The sequence below is a fragment of the Xenopus laevis genome, chromosome 5L (assembly GCF_017654675.1).
Source record: "Xenopus laevis strain J_2021 chromosome 5L, Xenopus_laevis_v10.1, whole genome shotgun sequence".
In the NCBI taxonomy this organism is placed as follows: Eukaryota; Metazoa; Chordata; class Amphibia; order Anura; family Pipidae; genus Xenopus; species Xenopus laevis.
This window is the reverse complement of record NC_054379.1, coordinates 40144011-40160126: the sequence shown is the minus strand read 5'-3', so window position 1 is coordinate 40160126 and position 16116 is coordinate 40144011. Positions and strand designations below refer to the sequence as shown.

The 16116-nt window shown below is 39.8% G+C and overlaps 1 protein-coding gene across 1 annotated transcript in view; it reads left to right on the top strand.

Moving 5' to 3' along the window:
- Nucleotides 1-7074: 7074 nt before the first annotated feature.
- The window catches only part of LOC108716112 (two pore calcium channel protein 1), a 32873-nt gene continuing 23831 nt past the window's right edge, over nt 7075-16116 (top strand). Inside the window, exons 1-3 of the mRNA XM_041562681.1 lie at nt 7075-7473; nt 11802-11887; nt 13570-13684. Of these exons, the coding sequence (XP_041418615.1) occupies nt 7366-7473; nt 11802-11887; nt 13570-13684 (309 nt within the window). The 5' untranslated portion in view covers nt 7075-7365. The remainder of the gene's footprint in view (nt 7474-11801; nt 11888-13569; nt 13685-16116) is intronic.

Below are 16116 nucleotides of genomic sequence, written 5' to 3'. Positions count from 1 at the left end.
CCGGGGTGGTGTTATAGGGGACGTCGGGTAATTGTGGGCGGGGTCAGGTTGCTACATCTTACGCCCAGGCTTGTTGGTATCTGGTTGTAACTTTCAGGCCTGGTTTATATGCAGAGCGTGTATATGTACGCTCAGTGAACACATGGAGCCTCCTCATGAGCTACTGCATATGCTTTTTTAGTTTGAATAAAAAAAAATTTACTTGAAATATTCCAGTTTTTTTATTTTGTTTTCTGGAAAGAAGCAAATTATGTCGTGTCTTTATTAACAGAGGGCAAGACCAAAGTATTTTTAAAGGGGTGGTTCACCTTCAGGTTAACTTTTAGTATATATAGGGAATGGGCAATTTTAAGCAACTTTTCAACTGGTCTTCATTATTTTTTTTTTTATAGTTTATGAGTTATTTGCCTTGTTCTCCTGACTCTTTCTAGCTTTCAAAGGGGGTCACTGACCCCCTCTAAATACAAATCCTCTCTAAAGCTACACATTTATTGTTATTGCTACTTTTTATTACTCATCTTTCTGCTGTGACCCTCCCCTATTAATATTCCATATTCTCATTCAAATCAGTGCATGTTTGCTGGGGTAATTTGGACCCTAGCAACCAGATTGCTGACACTGCAAACTGGAGAGCTGCTGAATAAAAAGCTAAATAACTCAAAAACCACAAATAATAAAAAAAAACAATTGCAAATTGTCTCAGAATATCGCTCCCTTCCTCATACTAAAAGTTAACTCAAAGATGAACAACCGCTTTAGCATTCATTTAAATAAAAAAACATCTTCTTGTGCAGTGTGAACGAAATTCTCGCAGGTATAAAAATCCTGAAGAGGTAAATATGCAATATGGCAACACCAGATCTAGGATATTTTGGGACATATTTATCAGAGGGTGAAAATATAGTACATTACTCCTCAGATTATTTGGAGTATTTACTCATATTTAATGCTGAAACACTTTATAGAAATGATACAACATTGCCCTCAGTCCCTGCTCCCAGTGGACATTACAATCTAAGGTCCCTATAACATTCACACACAGAGGGGACAATTTTTATGAGAGGACAATTTACCTGCTCGTATGTTTTTTTGCAGTGTGGGAGGTAACCGGAGTACCCGGTGGAAAAAAGGCCCCTCAAAATCCTAAATAAGTGAATAGACAGGAGGGGAGTGTAAGGGCATGGACACGTGTTTTGTGGCTCGGAAACGTGGCACGGTTTTTTAAAAAAAGCCTAATGGCACGTAAATACTCTAACCTAGTGTGCCATTGCCTAGGCTTAAAACCGCTTAGCGTATTTACACAGTGATCGGCTTTTTTAAAAACCACACCACATTTCCGTGCGGGCCCTAACTATAATTAACTGTGGTACACACTTTTTTTCAATACACCTGAAAGAGTAGAACATTTGGCCTGGCTTTCTTTCATATGAAATTACATGCATCAGTGGGCATGACTTCTTTAAAGGGATTGTTTACCTTTAATACTTTTGGTTTCAGATAGTTTACCAAAAATATAGACTTTTTCCAATTACACTCTATTTCCTATGTGTGTAACGTTTAATTTTTCATATTTTTTTGTCTTTCTAAAGCAGCTCTGGGATGGGGTGCCACCAACTCTGTAACGCTGTGTATTTGTTATCTTCGTCCCTGCTGGGCAGAATCCCTGAGTTTCATTAAAGGCAGCTGTTAGAATTGATACAATAATTTTTAATATTCCACATATGCTGCTGAGAAATGTATCAACTAATGCAGCAGATTGTAACAGTTTAAATTCTGCACCTGGGTTACTGCGCTGCCAGACAAACACCAGAGACGGACATTAAACAGTAAAAAATGGAAAGCAATTGAAAAAAGTCTTTTATTTCTGGTGAACAATCTGAAATAATTCAACTTAAAAAAGTGTTTGAGGTGAGTAGCCCCTTTAAACAATCAGAATTTTTTCTGCAAGAGTAGAGTGCAACTGTGCTTTCCACACTGCTTTCCCCCTTGGCAGGCCCGGACTGGCAATCTGTGGGTTCTGGCTAATGCCAGAGGGGATGCTATCAGCTGCCATAGAAAGTCACTATTTAGTGGGCTGCTGGGACCTGTTTGGGCCTCTTTGTACTTGGAATGCCAGGGCCTATTTTGACTGCCAATCCAGACCTGCCCCTTGGCCTGCTTTGGCACGTGGAAACATAAGCATCAAGTGCAAGAGGGGCAAAATCAGAATGGCCACCACAGAATGGCAAGGACCCCTGGAACGTGTGCCCTCCTTGGATAAGTAAAGAGAGGGAATGTCCTATCAAGAGAATACAAGCAGGGGCGCTTTGCCAATGAGGCAAGTTGAGGCTGTCGCATCAGGCGGTAGTGACCCCACTAGGTACCAGGGGCGGCAAAAATGCTTCTCATGGTAATTTAAGAGCGGAATTTCCAGTTTTCAAACTGGAAATTTGGCTCTTCTAGCGCAGAGAGCGCAGTTAGGCTGTCTGCGCTAGCGTACTGGCCCTCTCTGCTGCTGCCTCAGGCGGCGGAGGGGCCAGGATCGCCCCTGAATACAAGTGCTCAGAAGCACATACTTTGTGTACCCAATTCTGTTGGGAGTGTTTGTCCAGTTTTCATCTTGCCTCAGGTGCAGCGTCGGACTGGGGGGCCCAGAGCCCAATGGGCTTGCAGCCTCAAGGCCCCCACACCATCGCCCAGGACGTACGTCGCGACTGTGTTCAGGGAGGGAGGTGAGCATAAGGAGTCCAGGGAGCAGGTCTGGGCAGGTGAGCCCCCCAAAAGAGCCGGGACCACCGGGATTTTTCCCAGTGTCCCGCCGGCCAGGTCCGACCCTGCTCAGGGGACACACATAGATTTCCTAAGTTGTATCATACTTAAAGGGTTTCTTAATGTTTTTATTCCTTATTTACTGTTTGTAAATTTTGTATGTTCTTCTGCAACCCCTTTTCTATAGACACAATGCCTTCTTTGTATATTAAAGCCAAAACTTTAATGTATGCCCTTGATGCTTTAAAGAAGCCCATTTTTTATATTAAAAGTTTATATAAAAGTGTACCTGTACCTTAACTCTTGGTATGTTGAAAGGAAAAGTTTGTCTGCTAAATGCTAATTAACCATTTGACACAGCAGACTCAATGTAACATAAATCTGAAGTAGTGGCTCCTCAGTGATACCCAGCTTAAAGCACCAACAAACAAATGGCACAGTGAATTGGATGGGTATCTGATTCACTTCCTTTGAAATATCTTTAGATATTTATATCACTATATATTTATAGTGATATAATAATATCTGGGAACAGCCAAAGCAAGGTGTATGACCAGGTTTAGGGGCAAATTAGTTATTTAGTGATTGAGAATAGATAAACACCATAAAGGTGGCTCAGAATACTTTTGCTAGTTTGAGGATGTGGAACCACATAATGCTTGATTTAATATAGTATACAGGTTGGAGAATGTATATATTTTTTTAAAAGCATATATAAAGCTCTTTCTGGAGGTTGGCCAGGTGATTTGTACATGGACTTGAAATAGCTGCTGAGTCACTGTGAAAGAGAGACCTGCCAAGGGTTTGATATCTGTTGAATACTCACAAAGCTGTCGGTTTGAGATAGAAAGTTCCATATTCAGCCACCAGGTCGGTATTTCCCTAGCAAGTAAAATATCAGCTAAGGCTGGGTCCGGCATGACAAATTAATTTGTGATAATTAGTCCACTGGCCATGTTCTGCCCCTGATCCACCTCTATCCACCTCCAATTCCCTCTCCCAGTTTGTCCCTTTGCCCTGCACCACTCATAAAGTTCACTAGCTATGGCTGGTGATGTCACAACTCCACCCCCACTCACATTATTTTTCCTGTACCTGGTTGATCCACCTTCAGAGTGACATCATGTCCAGTCTCACGGGTCCCCGGATCTGGTGGGGAGTAAACCCTTGTGGGTTTAGGTCAGGTAGTGGGTCTGAGTGGGGGGCATAGCAGAGTGGTGGGTGAGGATCGGGTTGTAGGTCAGTGGGTCCTGGTTGCGCACAGGTCCCTTAGCTTCTGTGCTAAGCATCAATAAATCACTTATCTGTTTTATCTAAAAGTGTGGTCAGTGGTGCGCAGTGGTAGCATAAAAGCATCCAATGGGCCTAGAGGAATGAATGTTCAAAATCCAGCACTGGCAACCAGCATTGATACTCAGTGATAGCATAGATGAGAGCAAGGAGGTACAAGAACTTTGACTTTGATATTTTACCTATCTACAACTCAAGCAAGCAGTGCAAACCACTGAGCCACCACTATAAACCCATTTTCTTCCCTTCTGCTTTGCAGCTTCCTTTAAACAAACAGATGTACGGTACTTCAGCAGTGATCCTCAAACAGTAGCTTGTGAGCAACGTTACTCTCCAACCCCTTAGATGTTGCTCTTAGTGTCCTTAAAGCAGGTGCTTATTTTTGAATTCCAGGCTTGGAAGCAAGTTTTAAATTGCATAAAAACTAAGTATATTGTCAAGTAGAGCCTCTTGTAGGCTGCTAGTCCACATATGGGCTACCAAATGACCAATCACAGCCCTTATGACACCCCAAGGGACTTTTTAATGCTTGTGTTGCTCCCCAACTCTTTTAACATTTAAATGTGGCTCACGGGTAAAAAAGGTTGGGAACCCCTGTACTACAGCAATTACCATATGACACTGATTGTAGAACTATGGCTTCCTCTCACCTGTATCTCTCTTTCTCTATCAAGTTCAACCCCTCCAAAGGTTACTGCATAAGTCTCCTCTGACTACTACTAACACAGGATATTCTGTAGGAGAAGATGCAGACCTTATCTAATGGTGTGCTACATTTAAATTAACAATTATTTCTTTTTGGAATTATTAGAATTGGGTCTATTAAAAATGAAGCCTTCATTAGCTGGTTAGCATCAGTGGTTGCAAGACTTTTTTTAGGTAGGTGACTCAACAAGGGTGGCACGATGGAGATTTGTATCTGAAATAGAAAAACATGTTTCTTTATCTCTTAGATACTCTGTAGCCATCGAATTGGGTACCAGAAGTAGAACATTTAACATACATATTTTGGAGCTGGTATACCATACATATGTTATAATAAATTATTATAGCATCTGTCCCACATTAAGTAGGATATACCTACACTGTGTTTATAAAGTAGATTTAGTAATATACTGTATAATATAGTAAAAGGTAATACAGTATATAGGGAAATCATCCAAAAGAATATTTCAGTCTGCTAAAAAAAACAAATCATTACCCCAAACATTCACAAGAGCAATGAAGACAAAATAAAGCTGGAGTGGCTCAAAAACAAAGGATGAATGTTCTGCTATGTCCCTGATCTCAGTCCAACTGGGAATATGGTGCACAAGGGTTCTACAACTAAAATAAGCAATCTCTAGCAATTCCATCGAAAGGCTTTATGAAGGATTGGTCATCAGATCAGATCAAATTTTGCTTTTCATGATGAGGTAAGCAGGGCCAGAACTAGGGGTAGGCAGAAGAGGCACCTGCCTAGGGTGCAACGATAGATAGGTTGTGCAAAATAAAAAATGTTTCTAATATAGTTAGTTAGCCAAAAATGTAATCTATATAGGCTGGAGTGACTGGATGTCTAACATAATAGCCAGAACACAACTTCCTACTTTTCAGCTCTCTAACTCTGAGTTAGTCAGCGACTTGAAGAGGGACCACGAGACATAACTGTTTAGTGAGTTTGCAATTGATCCTCAGCATTTAGCTCAGATTCAAAGACAACAGTTATGACCCATGTGCCCCACCCTCAAGTCACTGATTGGTTACTGCCTTGTAACCAATCAGTGAAGAGCAAGAGAGCTGCAAAGCAGGAAGTAGTGTTCTGGCTATTATGTTACACATCCAGTGTATATGAATAAGCTGCTGTGTAGCAATGGGGGCAGCTATTCAAAGGAGAAAAGTCTCAGATAACACAGCAGATAAACTCATATAGCCTTTTTTCAATTTCCACCATTGTTACCCAGCAGCTTGTTTAAATGAACTATAGTAGTGTTTCCGAAGCAAACAGATCAGTTTCACCAGTGCAGGGCAACACTACATGATATTTTCATTTCTATGTTTTGGTGTTACTGTTTCTTTAACAGATAACTACTACATGGAAGCTCAGAAACCAGTGCAATTAGCATCAGAATTTAATAATCACCTTTGTAGCATCAGCTTATATTACAGGTCAACCTCATATTCAGCTTGTAAATTTGCGACAACCCCTAAGCTTAGCTTCTCAACAGCTGCTCAGAGACCCCCTGAGACAAGTTTGAAGTCCAGGATCATTGCTGCTATTGAGATGCTGAAAATTTAGGCCGGTGCACTAAGTTCAGTATATAAAATATGGCATTTTTAAGGATGATATTTTTTAGGGTTTAGTTTTCCTTTAAAAGTCCTTATAGTAGACAAATTTGTACCTGTACAGTAACACATGGCAATCAATCACATTTTTAATCATTTGAACTCAACTTGTTTATTAAAGGGGTTGTTCAGTGAGTTCAGTTTTCAGATAAAAATAACCAGTCTTTCTAGTGAACTATCTGAAAACAACTGAACTGAAAAAAGGTGAACAACCCCTTTAACTTGTTGCTGCGTGTTACTGCCCCGGTGTTTATATGCCCATAGTTAGTAAATGAGCCTTGCTGTGTGCCATCACCCTGAAACTGAGTTAAATAAGAGCTTTGAGGGAAGTAATCATTAGCTAAATAAATTAACATTAAAAATCTGCCTCACAGCTTACTTTCTGATTGGTAACGTAATTGGACCTGGAACATAAAAATTATTTTATGTTCCATAAGAAAGAGAGGTCAATAATAAAAAAAACACACCCAACAATTGAAGACTGATTTCAGATTTTAACTACAAGGTTATAGATTTTAATATTATATATTGTTCATAGGCACCATGAAATCATTAAATAATCTAAGGGAAGGAGAGGGTGGTAGGCAAAACTACAAAGAACTCTCTTTAGTGGTTCCAGATCTTTAATTCATGAACATTCTAAATACCTTATTTTTAACATCCAGTGATAAATACAATCATTTAATTGTCATGCTAGTTTCCCTTTAAGCTCATCTTTTCCTGCAAAGAGTTGAAACCTGAGATATTCCCCTTTTCCTGCTGATCTGTTTCCTTTCCATCACATGACCCCTTCCAAACTGTGGCTAATAATGCAGTAGGGGAGCTGTGCTGTGAGCAGGGGAAGTAGTTGGTTGATATTTTGGAATTGAGAAAAACTTATGCATACTACAGTAGGAGATTTTGCAGTAGTAGTCTTACAGGCAGCAGCAAAACCACTGGAGAACCTTGGAGGCATTGCATCCAGCTACCAGATTCCGTCCCAGGCTGCAGAGTCCAGTGTTTATGGAAGACATGTCGGAAGCTGAAGTCGCGAGTAAAGGGAATTTCAGCAGAGGGAAGAATGGGAGAACTGAAGGGAAAAGTCACACAGATGTGGATATTGATGATGAGGTATGGCTAACTCATTTATTTTATACTTAGAAGGAAAACTAGTGCTTAATAAATGCAGAAATGAAATGCAGATGAAATGAGTATAGTGGATTAATACAATTGTAGTAGCCCTGGCAGTTGTATTTTTTCATAAGTGTCTTACAATCCAAAATCTGGGAAACTAATGCAAAAGTCCATTTAAAGTGGTAACAGATAAGGGCAATGAATTGACAACTGACAAGCCTGTAGTTCTCCCAGCATGCCTGCATTTGTGGTTTAGGAAGATCAACAGGGTTATAGGATGAAAGAATCTTACACATGGATTGTATAATGCCGCTGCACACAGTTGGCTCTAATTATTGCATGGAATCTGAGGTTTTTCTCTTCGTACAGGGCTCAGAAATACCAGAGGCAAATGTTTCTAACCAACACTTCCTTCTGAAGCATTTACCATTGTAACATTGTAGTAGTAATTCTGTAAAACTATTGTGTGTTGTTTTAGCGTTATTTAACTTTCCATTCTGCTATTTTGGGGCATAATTGTTATTATTGCTATGTTTTTAATTAAATGCCAGAAAGAGAGCAGTAAGGTTAAGCATTTAAACAAGAGGACCTATTGCAAATTGTTAGAATACCACTGCATAGAGCTAAAATCTCATTTTAAAGATAACTGCCCTTTAAAAGCTTGTGAGGTTAGTGGTTTATAATTAAATAGGAGTTAATGGAGTGATGGTCTAGTTCAGTGTTTCAGATTTTAGTTAATGTTTATAAGCATGCTTCTACTAACCTTTGTAGTGAAAACTGGTGTGTTGTTGAATTGAAACTGACAAATTATTATATGTGCCCTGATCTGATACTTTCACATACTTGGTCTTGTCTGTCAGTTACTTACAGCACAGCTACTGCATTTAAAGGGGATGTAAAGGCAAAAAAATAAAATCCTATATTTACTTTCTTTAATGAAAAAGAAATCTATCTCCAATATACTTTATTTAAAAAATGTGTACCGTTTTTATAATAAACCTGACTGTATGCAGTGAAACTCCCCCTTCGTTTTACTTGCTCTGACAGCTGCAGACGGCCCCTAACTGCTCTGCAGGGAAACAATCATACTTTCAATACTTCCCTTACCTCGAGCAGCTTTGTTTGTTTCCCTATAAAGCAGCTGGCGACTGCATAGAGTATTGTATCTGCAGACGGCCGGATTTATGTAAGCAGCGCCTGGACGCTTCGCGTGCGTGCCCGCCCTCCCGTGGCTGCGCGGTCCTAGCGCCAGCCACATGGTCCTAGCACTGGCCCCTGTGTGCACGCAAGTGCGCTATTCAGTATCGGAGCACCAAGGGCTCCTTTGGATGCAGCAGGGTGGCATGCCGCCCCTAAAATTTTGCCGCCCTGGGCCTATGTAGCCTCGCCACAAATCCTGGCCTGTCTGCAGACCCAGTTCAGTCTGCAGTCTGATTATTAATCAGTCTTGATGTATTGGCTTCTATGGCAGATATTATTTGACTTGTGCTGTTTTGATAATTTATGACGATCCCTAAGCTTAACCTCCCAACTGAAGCCCAGGCCACACTAAGCATGTGCGCGGTCTTGGTCTTGCAAAGATGTTTAACAAAGTTACAAGATGACAGCTTCCTGTGGCCAATTTTGAAAGCATAAATCATTTGTTTAATTAGGCCTCTGGTGCAGTAAGTTCATGTTTATGCTTAGCATACAAAATACAGCATTTCTAGCATTATTCTGTTTTAGACGTTGGTTCCTTTTTACTGCCACTGAAAACTTATTTATTTGCCATTATTTATTTCATTGAGCATTTTTTTGCCTTAGGACATTGGCAGCTGCGGTTTCTGATGTGGGAACACATGAGTCATTTTACCAAGTGGAAGGCAGGGTACAAAGTGCAATCTTCCACTTTTTGCAATTTTCACCCTGCCTTCCACTTTACTGAAATTGCTGCGGACAGAGGTGCACAGTCAATTGTTGGCAATATAGGCCTGCCTTAATAACAGTATCCAATCTCTAACTTGCCGTCTGAACAATTTGCACAATAGGGGAACTAGGTGGGATGTCAATGTGCCTTTTCCCTATGAATATCGACCTGTGAAATGCAGGCATCCCAGTATTCATGGTTAAAGCCAAAGGTCTCTGTACGCCTAAATAGAGCACAGAGGTCTGTGACTGCCATCATGAAAACAGTGGGGTCCTGTACTTATTGTCTACTCTATGTCAGGTAGTAAGGGAATGGCTGCCCTCCACTTGTCAGTGCTGTGCATGCTTTACTTCACGTCCGATTTTATCTGATTATTATCCATTGTGAAGTGCAGAGTGCAACCAGATCTGCATGAACACCCTCGCACTCCTTAGTGCCTTTGCACCTCTGCCCAGTGTTATATAATATATAACTAAATTATGTTTCTGGCCGCAAACATCTACAAAACTATGAAATATATCTTGAGATATGTGCATGTGTATGCCCCAGACTCTATTGTTTCCCCAAACCCTAATGCAGGCGGTGCCATTGTACAGCTCCAGTGGGAAAACAATAGGCTCACTTCAACTTTCCTTCCTTAAAGATTATGATCTGTGTTTTTTTTGTTTTTTTTTAAATTTTAAAAGTCTATTGGGGGAATGTAATAAAAGTCGCAAAGAGCAAAACAATTTGCACAAATAAGAATTAAAATTCATATTTCGCAATGTAATACTCATCTTTAAACTGTTATTACATTGCGAATTTTCATTGCGCATTGCCCACTTTTAAGAAGTGCTTGAAGGTGTCGTAATCTTTTGGAACATGTCGGAAGTGGTCGCTAACCAGTTTCCAGGTTTTGCAAAACCTATATTTAATTTGTGCAAAGGAAAATTTGTTTGCAAAGAGGCATAACTTTTCGCATTGCAAATATTTTTTCGTTACCAACTTTTATTACATTCGCCCGTATTTTCTTAAAGGGATACTGTCATTTTTCAAAATGAATCAGTTAAAGAATTCTGCACTGAAATCCATTTCTCAAAAGAGCAAACAGATTTTTTATATTCAATTTTGAAATCTGACATGGGGCTAGACATATTGTCAATTTCCCAGCTGCCCCAAGTCATGCGACTTGTGCTCTGCTAAACTTCAATCACTCTTTACTGCTGTACTGCAAATTGGAGTGATATCACCCCCCTCCCTTTTCCCCCCCAGCAGCCAAACAAAAGAACAATGGGAAGGTAACCAGATAACAGCTCCCTAACACAAGATAACAGCTACCTGGTAGATCTAAGAACAACACTCAATAGTAAAAACCCATGTCTCACTGAGACACATTCAGTTACATTGAGAATGAAAAACAGCAGCCTGCCAGAAAGCATTTCTCTCCTAAAGTGCAGGCACAAGTCACATGACCAGGGGCAGCTGGGGAATTGACAAAATGTCTAGCCCCATGTCATATTTCAAAATTTTATATAAAAAAAAATCTCTTTGCTCTTTTGAGAAATGGATTTCAGTGCAGAATTCTCCTGGAGTAGCACTATTAACTGATGCGTTTTGAAAAAAACATGTTTTCCGATGACAGGATCCCTTTAAAAGTCTGAGTATTGTCCGTATTGTCCATATGATGAAAAGCTCTGGTGCTATTTGGTAATAATAAAAGCACTACACAGACTGCAGCAGTGACTGGAGGGCCCAGACTAATAGCCAGTTAGGGTATATGTCCATGGCACTATCTATAGTCTTCTTAGAGGAACAGTAACACCAAAAAATGAAATTATTTTAAAGTAATGAAAATATAATGTACTGTTGCCCTGCACTGGTAAAACTGATGTGTTTGCTTCAGAAACACTACTATATTTCATATAAACAAGCTGCTGTGTAGCAATGGTGGAAATTGAAAAAAGGCTATATGGCACAGGTTAAATAGTAGATAACAGATAATACCATTATGTTCTACAGAGCTTATTTGCTATCTGCTGTGTAACCTGAGCCTTTACTCCTTTGAATGGCTGCCCCCATAGCTACACAGCAGTTTATTTACATAATTAGTAGTAGTGATCCTGGTGAGCACAGCGGTTTTACCAGTGCAGGGCAACACTGCATTATATTTTTATTTAAAACACTTTTATTTTTTATGTTACTGTTCCTTTAATGCCCCAATATGTTATTGTAATACACGTCTGTAATCGGAACAATGCAACAAGTGAACACTCATTCTAGTCTTATTATCTTTTTTGTTACTGTTTATACGAGTTATGTGTGAAAATGTTCCATTGAATAAATCTAGGCTTCATACAATTTTTCTAGTAGAGCTGTGCAAATGAATATACCACCTGATTCCTTTTTCAGTTTCCTTTTTTTTATTTCTTTTTTGAAATAGCAAAATCTTCTGCTGGCAGCTGCATTGGTTTATGATGCTCAGTATAACAGGAACATCCACTTTGAGACATCGCCGGAAGCAGTCAGGTGAGGGAACCATGCAGACAAATGTGTTCTATCCGCAGTTCCCCTTAATTGGTTCCACGGATAGGTATAGTTATGAATTTATGTGGCACAAGGTTGCAACGGAAATAACCTAAATAGTGCGTTACACAAAACATTAGGGTACATTTTCCAATAACGTTGCTTCAATAATGAACAGCTTTGGGCAAGCTGCTGCACCAAACCTGCTGCCATTCCTTCCAATTATAGTACAGGTATGGGATCCATTATCTGGAAACCCGTTATCCAGAAGGCTCCGAATTACGGAGAGGTTGTCTGCCATAGACTCCATTATAATCAAATAATCCAAATTTTTAAAGATAATAAAACAGTACTGTGTACTTGATCCAAACTAAGATATAATTAATCCTTATTGAAAGCAGAACCATTCTATTGGGTTGACATGATTTTAAGTATGGGGTTGTCCATTATCTCGACAACCCCAGGTCCCAAGCATTCTGGATAGGGAAATCGTACTTCCTATAGCAAATGAAAACATGTACAGGTATGTTATTTAGAATGCTAGAGACCTAGGGGCAAATTTACTAAAGGGCGAAGTGACTAACGCTGGTGAAAATTCACCAGTGTGACGTCATTTCGGTACTTTGCCGATTTACTAACAGTCGCTGGCATAACTTCACTAGCGAAGGAGATAGACTCTAGCGCTACTTCGCACTCTTACACCAGGCGAAAGAATGTTACTTCGCAAATTCACTAAGATGCCGAAGACTGCTGAATAAACGCTAGCGAAACTTCGCCATTGTTAAGCGCCTTGGATGCAACTTCGCATTTTAGTGAATAAGCATTGTCCTGGCGAATTTTCACTGGCGAAGTGTAGCGTTGTGAGCGAAGCTGTTGCTGGCGAATTTCCGGAGGTTAGTGAATTTGCTCCCACGCTCCGCGAGTCACACGCGCCTGCGCCGGCAAACAGCGCTATTGAATGGGGACGCACAGGTCCCCATAATGCGGCTGGGCGGCATGCCGCCCCTAATTTTTTGGCGCCTGTGTGGCCTCGCCACAAATCCAGTGTGATCTAAATCATCTATATAGAACTATAGTTTTAATTTAGTAAAAAAGGGCTATAGTTAAGTCCAAGTTAAACTTCCAATTTAAAGGGGTTGTTCACCTTTAAAGTAACTTTTGGTATCATGTAGAGAGAGAGCTATTAGAAATTGGCTTTCATTTTTGTTATTTGTGGTTTTTGAGTCATTTAAGCAGCAGCTCTCCAGTTTGCAGTTTTAGCAATTTGGTTGCTGGGGTCCAAATTACCCTAGTAATCCTGCACTGATTTGATTAAGAGACCTCATTATGAAAAGGAGAGGCCTGAATAGAAAGAGGAGTAATAAGTAGCAATAACAATACATTTGTAGTTTTACAGAGCATTTGTTTTCAGATGGAACCAGGGACTCTCGTTTTTGAAAGGTGGAAAGAGTAAGAATAAAAAGAAGGCATATAATCCAAAAAAACTATAAAAAAAGAAAAATTACGTCCAGTTGAAAAGTTTCTTATAATTAGCCATTCTATAACATACTAAAAGTTAATTTAAATTTGAACCATCCCTTTAAGGCACATGTTTCAGTTAAAGTGCTGAATATTGTAGTGTACTTTGTCCATTTCCTAAGATTTCTGCTTGGACTATAGCTTCCATCTCTCACATTGTGTTCCAGGCTTTATTACTTTTATAACCATTGGCTAATGCAAGTGGCTACTTACTGCTTTATCACGGTGGATCTGTTACTGGCAGTGTTTGAGGAGCCTGCAGTTTTCCCATTGCCATTTCTGGTAAGTGACCCACGTGAACACTTTTACATGACTTATGTCCTACTGTTTTGCTTTTTTTTTTAAAAAAAATTATATTGGTAGTTTGCAGGTCATACAAACAAGCAGATGTTATGTATAGGGAATAAAGTAGTATAAATATGACATCAGATAATCATACTAACATCTAGGCAGTGTACAGAAATGAAACATTGGTTATACTATTTCAAATCAATATAATGTTATATAGTCTTGTGTTTTGTAGACCTAAAGAACATAACCTACATAGAATAAACAAAAGGATTATAAACCACACTAAACGAAAGGACAGAACCCGAGTGTTACAAAGCTCACTTTGGGGTGTACATATTGGGGGGGGATGTATTTCAAGCAAGCACTCAACAAGGCAATGGAGTTGGAATTTCCATATCCATAAATATACCATGGGGTCCAGACACATAAGAATTTTTGATGCATGTCTGATAGGATACTAAACATCTTTTCCTGAGATATTAATATCCAATCAACTTTATGTCTGGTTAAATCAATTGATAATTGTTTGGTTTTCCAAACTCTGACAATTGTTTTCGTTGTCACAGCCATAATGGCAAGAAACAGGTTGTACAAGGGGTGTTTAGGGACATGGATATTAAAGACTGAAATAGATCTGGACATTGGGTCATTTGCCACCAAATATGAAACATACTGCCTATGCTTCCACAGCCCCTAAAGCACTTTGGGTCAGGGAGAGGGATAAACTTGGTTGTATGCTGAGATCGGTACCACCTAAATAGGACTTTATAGTTGGGTTCAACTAAATAAACATTTTTAGATGAACTCTTGACATTAGCACAGATAAGTTCCCTAGTGTCTACTTCTATTTACCTGCGCACGCGCGTCCCCGGTTGCGCACTGTTCCGCACGTGAGTCCTTGGTTGCGCACGTGCGTCCTTGGTTGTGCGCTATTGCTGGGTTGGCTCTGCTCACTGCTGATTGTGTCCTATATCTTTAATGTCTGATTTGGGACACTTTTATGCTAAGGGCACAGACTAATGCTGTGGTTGAATAATGTCAAACAAGCCTCTAATGACATCCAATGAAGGCATTCAGTTCTCGTGAAACTTAGACCGCTTTGTAGTAATAGGGCGAATTTCGAGAACCCCCCTCTTTTATTTCTGCTGATGGAAAGAGTGTTTCTGTTAATTTGGGATGGTTTACCAGCCCAGACAAAGTGACTCAGCCTGGATTCGAACTTAAGGTCTCCAGTTAGAAGAAGAATTGGAAGAGAGTTTTTTGGTAGTATAGTCAGCTTAATAGAGTTTATCTGTCCTGTCCATAATATATTAAGGGAACTCCATTTTTCGAGGAGTGACCTTAATGCATTAGACATAGGGGGTAATTTGATTTATGTAAGGTCTTCTATGTATTCATCACTGTTTTTGTTTTTTTCTTTTACATTATTTTATTTTAAAAAACAGAGCTGAGGATCAGGTTAGAACAGTATATACTAAAGCTGAAGAGATTCAAGAAGTTTATGGTGAAACCAGTGGTTTTCTGATGGGCTGCATTTCCCAGCTTCGTAGGGCTGCAGATTGTCCCTTGTTTAAGAATAGTGATTAAATAAGGGATTCTTATCCTTTATGTGGACATACAATACTTTTCTCCATACTATGAGAGTGGTCAGCATTATTAAAGATTAAAACGTGTGCATAAATGGTCCTGAACTAATTTCAGGCTTCTTATCATTCTGGTCTGAAGCAATGGTATTCTGAATATTTCTGGTAAGAGATCCCATAAGTAATCGATGACCCTGTTTTCATGTGAAAATACACTAGAAATTATTTGGCTATAACTAGAAATTCCTTACTTTTCTGCCCCTAATTTAAAGTTTCTATATGGCCCTGTTAGTTCGGGATCAGGTATTAAAAGGCCACTTTTACCTTCATTTTTTTTATTTTTCCTTTGTTTTTTTTCCCTTTCCTTTTTATCCCCAAGTTCCTTTGGAACTGTAGCTGGCTCCTTGCAGTTTTAGTTGTGCTTAAGGGAGCTAGCACATGGGCAGTTCGCCCCTAACTGCCTGCCGCCTGCTATAATGACAAAACGCCAGCGCTAATGCACTCGCAGCGCTTCGATTTCCGAAGTCGACCGAGGTTCCCTCGTAAGGCAACTTCAGAAACCGAAGTGCCGCGAGTGCATTGGCGCTGGTGTTTTGTCATTATAGCAAGGGGAAGGCAGAAGAGGCGATTAGTCGCTAGGCGACTAAATCTCCCCAAATCTGCCCGTGTGCTTAAACCCCTAGGATGGTGTTAGTTGTTCTTTATGACTAAGTTGTTCTTTATGACCAAAGCCAGCTATGCCTCCTAAAATATTTACCAGCCTATCCTAGTCATGGAGATGTTGCAGCATGTCTAGTGGCCACATATTTTTATAAACCATACAACTAGTAATCTCATCTT